This window comes from Aquarana catesbeiana, linkage group LG03 (assembly GCF_042186555.1).
Source record: "Aquarana catesbeiana isolate 2022-GZ linkage group LG03, ASM4218655v1, whole genome shotgun sequence".
NCBI lineage: Eukaryota > Metazoa > Chordata > Amphibia > Anura > Ranidae > Aquarana > Aquarana catesbeiana.
The window spans coordinates 694,738,415-694,744,504 of NC_133326.1; the positions used below are offsets into that span (position 1 = coordinate 694,738,415).

A 6,090-nucleotide genomic window follows, 5' to 3' on the forward strand; every position below is an offset into this window, starting at 1 on the left:
AGCAATGCTGGCAGCACTTGTATGTCTATTACCCAAAGAAAACCTCTGGATATGACCCTGAGTACCTGCACTCAACTTCTTTGGTCGACCATGGCGAGGCCTGTTCTGAGTGGAACCTGTCCTGTTAAACCGCTGTATGGTCTTGGCCACCATGCTGCAGCTCAGTTTTAGGGTCTTGGCAATCTTCTTATAGCCTAGACCATCTTTATGTAGAGCAACAATTCTTTTTTTTCAGATCCTCAGAGAGTTCTTTGCCATGAGGTGCAAAGTTGAACTTCCAGTGACCAGTATGAGAGAGTGATAACATCAAATTTCACACACCTGCTCCTCATTCACACCTGAGATCTTGTAACATGAAGGAGTCACATGACACCGGGGAGGGAAAATGGCTAATTGGGCCCAATTTGGACATTTTCACTTAGGGGTGTACTCACTTTTGTTGCCAGCGGTTTAGACATTATTGGCTGTGTGTTGAATTATTTTGAGGGGACAGCAAATTTACACTGTTATACAAGCTGTACACTCACTACTTTACATTGTAGCAAAGTGTCATTTCTTCAGTGTTGTCACATGAAAAGATATAATAAAATATTTACAAAAGTGCGAGGGGTGTACTCACTTTTGTGAGATACTGTGTATATATATATATATATATATATATATATATATATACCGTATTTATCGGCGTATAACACGCGCCGGCATATAACACGCACCCCAAGTTTAGGAGAGAATTTTAAGGAAAAAAACTTTTAGGAGGCAAGTTTAAGGAAAAGAAACTTACATTAAAATGCCCATCAATGCAGCCTCATCAGTGTTCATCTGCAGCCTTGTTAGTGTCATTGCAGCCTTTTCAGTGTCAGTGCAGCCTTGTCAGTGCAGCTTTGCCCCAGTGCAGCCTTGTCAGTGCAGCTTTGTCAGTGCAGCCTTCCCCAGTGCAGCCTTGTCAATGCAGCCTTGTCCCCAGTGCAGCCTTGTCAATGCAGCCTTGTCCCCAGTGCAGCCTTGTCAATGCAGCCTTGTCCCCAGTGCAGCCTTGTCCCCAGTGCAGTGTACATGCCTCCTGCCACCGCCGCCGCCATACACATGGTAGTAGTTTTAAATATGGCGCCGCGGAGTTTGGAGGGACTCGGCGCCGGCGGAAGTGAACGAACGCCGCCGAGATACACATAGCCGAGGGTTCTCGGCTCTTTCCGGCGCCGCTCACAGTCCCGCCCAGTCCCGCCCTATGATGGACATAACACAGGTCCAATGGCTGGACTGGGCGTGACCGTGAGCGGCGCCGGAAAGAGCCGAATACACCCGACTATGTGTATCTTGGCTCTCCGAACTCCGCGGCGCCATATTTGAAACTACTCGCTATGTGAATGTCGGCGGCGATCGCCGACATTCACATAGCGATAGCGAGGATCGGCGTATAACACGCACCCACGACTTTCCCCTGATTTTAAGGGGAAAAAAGTGCGTGTTATAAAATACGATAAATACGATAAATACGGTATATATATATATATACAGTCAGGAACATCGACACAATTCTAATCTTTTTGGCTCTATACACCACCACAATGGATTTGAAATGAAATGAACAAGATGTTCTTTAACTGCAGTCTTTCAGCTTTAATTTGAGGGTATTTACATCCAAATCAGGTGAACGGTGTAGGAATTACAACAGTTTGTATATGTGCCTCCCACTTTTTAAGGGAACAAAAGTAATGGGACAGATTAACAATCATCCATCAAAGTTTCACTTTTTTAATACTTGGTTGCAAATCCTTTGCAGTCAATTACAGCCTGAAGTCTGGAACGCATAGACATCACCAGACGCTGGGTTTCATCCCTGGTGATGCTCTGCCAGCCCTCTACTGCAACTGTCTTCAGTTCCTGCTTATTCCTGCATGTGACAACACTGAAGAAATAGAAATTATATATATAAATACACTTCCTGCACTGCCTGCACTGACTGAATATAGTGTCTACACTGAATATCTAGTCTACACTAAATACAGAGTATATATATATATATATATATATATATATATATATATACACACAGAGCGCACTGTGATTGGCCAAAGCATGCAGGTCAGGTGCATGCTTTGCCCAATCATCAGACATCAATGCACTGCGTTCCTGCAGTGCATTATGGGGCATTCTGCGGCGCTCGAATTTCCCACGAACGCCCCATATGTTCGGTTCATTTTAGAAACACCCGATGTTCGAGTCGAACGTAAGAACCGTGGACTCATCTTTAATGTATCTTATTCCCTGTCTCCCTTTTCTTTACTCTCACATTGTGGGCAAACCCTTGATATCCAATGCAGGACCACTTTTTGGGAAGAAGCCTTTGGGGGCAAGGATTATAATAGGAAGAAATAGTAAAAAAAATATGTTGATCAAAAAGCACCTCTTGCATAGTTTATGCTCCCACCCCCCACCCCCCTATACACACACACACGCACGTTTACCAACAAAAAAAAATTGAAGAAGTTTGATAATTTGCAAGCTATTATAGAAGGGCTCAAATTTTATACTTGGACAAGAGAGTTTCATAAAAAAAAGTGTATAAATAAAAACATTAGGTAGACTCGTTATACCACTTCGCCTTTTTTTCCCCTACATTGAGACAAAAGAAGAAAGAAAATCTGATTATGGTAAATGTTATAACATTAGGTTTGTGGGACCACAATGGGTCATGCCAAATCTACAACTTTAGGATCTGAGGGTCAATGTGATAATGGACATTTTTTTTTCTTTTGATACGCTCTTACATACACCCCTTTGTAGGAACTTCAGACCAGGCATGTGTAACTTTAGGAACTTTTACTTGAACTTCATGCAATTACAGAATTAATATGACACAATCTCTCAACAGATTCTTCTATACATAGTTTAGTTCACCCTAGCTTAGGCTGCCCAAATCATATCTCCTAGGTAAGAAGAGTTCCTACAGAGTCCATATCTGACGTTCGGTACCCCGACTGGGAAGTGAGGTCACATGCTCAGCACATCTTCACATGGTGCAGCATTCCCATGTAGAATGACCCAGAAAAGACTGCCTACACTTGTATTTATAGCCTCCACAAAGGGGCAGAGATATGAACACCCGGGAATGAGCAGACTTAACCACTTCCTAACTTCCTGGGCAGACTTACACAAAAACTCACTTAAATAAGTGAGTGATCGTCAGCTCTCCCTGTCGGGGGGGGGGTCTGTGCTGATAATCAGCACATTGATTATCAGCACAGCCCCCATCAGATGTGCCCATCAGCTGCCAATCAGTGCCCATCAGCTGCCAGTCTGTGCCCCATCAAGAACGCATGTCAGTGCCAGTAGTGCCAATCAGTGCCCATAACAGTGCCCTTCAGTGCCCATATATGTGCCAATCAGTGCCCCATCATTAATGCCTGTCAGTGCCCTTCAGATGGCAATCAGTAATGCCTGTCAATAGCTTCTCATCAGTGCTGCCTATCCAGTGCCACCTGTCAGTGCCCATCAGTGCCACCTATCAGTGCCACCTATTATTGCCCATCAGTGCCATCTATCAGTGCCCATCAGTGCCGCCTATCAGTGCCCATTAGTACTGCATATCAGTGTAGCCTATCAGTGCCCATCAGTGCTGCATATCAGTGCCCATCAATTCTACATATCAGTGCCTCCTCATCAGTGCCCATCAGTGCCACCTTATCAGTGCCCATTAGTGCCGCCTCATCAGTGCCCATTAGTGCAGCCTCATCAGTGCCCGTCAGTGAAGGAGAAAACCAAAATTTATAACAGAAACAAAGAAAAACTTTTTTAGTTTGTTTAGCAAAAAATAAAAACCCCAGTGGTGATCAAATACCACCAAAAGAAAGCTGGGAAGTGTGGGAAGAAAATTATACAAATTTAGTTTGAGTACAGTGTTGTATGACTGCGCAATTGTCATTCAAAATGTGACAGCACTGAAAGTGGCCTGTATTGAAGTGGTTAAAAAAAATCTGATCACTGTTTTAGCTGTCACAAGGAATGCTATATGCTGTATGCTTTATTGCTGTCACAAATCCTTTGTGACAGTAATAGGCAGTGACAGGTACTCTTTATGGTCTAAAAGACCCCAAATCCCTCCTTTGCACCTAAAAGTATTCCAAACAGCGATTATGAATACTGTATTTTTTTTTAAATCGGCTCAATTGGCAGCCGAGTAAACTGGAAGTGGACGTTGTGACGTCGCTTCGTACGGTTCTCAGCCTAGTCGGCGGACATGCTGGCTGGTGGCTTGGGTCTCCTGGTGGGATGGGAGACCCGGGAAGAGCGGCAGAATGCACTGGGAGGGGGGCAAATCCCCTCCTGCTCCTTTAGGATAACAGCCGAGTGGCTTTTAGCCAGATAGGTTGTTATCACTAAAGAGCCAACCGCCCGCTCTAAAAAACAGTACTGGGGTGCATCACCCTAGTTTAACCCCTTGAACACAAATTTGCTAATTTTATTTAAAACATAATTTTATTTTCTTAATAGCATTTTTAAAGTCCTTGTTCCTATATGTGTATATAAGTGGATTAAGCAGTGGAGTCATCACAGTGTAAGAGAGAGAGAGGACCTTGCTTAGAATATCTAGTTGTCCTTTTGTTGGAAACAAATACACAATGATTAAAGAGCCATAAAAAATGCACACTGTGGTCAGGTGAGAGCTGCAGGTCCTGAAGGCTTTCTGTCTTCCTGTTATTGATTTAATTTTGAGGATGGTTAAAACAATATAGATATATGATATAACAATTATTACAAAAGGAATTATGACACAGAAAAAAACAATTACAATAGCCTGAATTTGAATCCATGAAGTATCGGAGCAGGAAAGCTCAAGTATAGGTTGAAAGTCACAGAAGAAGTGATCAATAATGCTTGGTCCACAATAGTATAGACTACCCAAAGATATGGAATCAAGCAACATAATTTTGAATCCCAATAACCAAACTAAGATCACTGATTTTATGCAAAACGCTTGGTTTATTGTACAGTTGTAATGCAAGGGTTTGCAGATGGCCAAATACCGGTCGTAGGACATCACGGTCAGTAAAAAACACTCTGAGACCTCGGCATTTGCAAATAAGGAGAACTGGATGATACATCCAGCGAGAGACATGGTACATCCATCATGTAAGATGATATAAAGAAGGTTGGGAAGAATATCTGTGGTAAGAATTATGTCAAACAATGAGAGTTGGGTGATGAAGAAGTACATGGGAGACTGAAGTGTTTTACTCAGAAGAAATAAAACCATGATGAAAAAATTCCCAGAAAAAGTAGCACAGAATATGAAGAACAGTGCCACAAAAAATGGAATTTTGATTCCTTTAAGATCTGGAAATCCTGTTAGTATAAAATAGGTTATATTACTTTGATAGACCACCTGATAAAGGAATAGGAAGCTACATAGTTATTTAAATTTAAACCTATCCATCCATTATACATAGCAGTCAAGTGGTTTAATTTGTTAAAGTGCTAGACAGAACTAACAAAATGTCACTTTCCATTTATCCAACCAAGATTCCATTTTACAGGATAATTTTGTAGTAAGTTACTATGCAGTAAGAGTTTTGAATAATAGTAGGAGTAATGCCCTGTACACACGGAAAATGTGTGATAGGACCTTGTTGTCGGAAATTCCGACCGTGTGTGGGCTCCATCACACATTTTCCATCAGAAGTTCCGACACAAAGTTTGAGAGCTTGCTATAAAATTTTCCGGCAACAAAATCCGTTGTCAGAAATTCCGATCGTGTGTACATAAATCCGACGCACAAAGTGCCACGCATGCTCAGAATAAATTAAGAGACGAAAGCTAATGGTTACTGCCCCGTTTATAGTCCCAACGTACGTGTTTTACGTCACCGCATTTAGAACGATCTGGTTTTTCCAACTTTGTGTGACCGTGTGTATGCAAGACAAGTTTGAGCCAACATCCGTCGGAAAAAATCCATGGATTTTGTTGTCGGAATGTCCGATCAATGTCCGACCGTGTGTACAGGGCATTAGAGTTCTGTATAATTCTGTTATATTAAATAAAAAGGTAGCGGTACTCTTCAGCACAACCTTTCACAACCAGAGTTCCATG

The 6,090-nt window shown here is 42.2% G+C and overlaps 1 protein-coding gene across 1 annotated transcript; it reads right to left on the minus strand.

Moving 5' to 3' along the window:
* Window positions 1-4,462: 4,462 nt before the first annotated feature.
* Window positions 4,463-5,218, minus strand: LOC141134249 (olfactory receptor 11A1-like). Its single transcript, XM_073623826.1, has one exon. The coding sequence runs from the start codon at window positions 5,216-5,218 to the stop codon at window positions 4,463-4,465; it is 756 nt and encodes a 251-aa protein (XP_073479927.1).
* Between the last annotated feature and the right edge of the window lie 872 nt (window positions 5,219-6,090).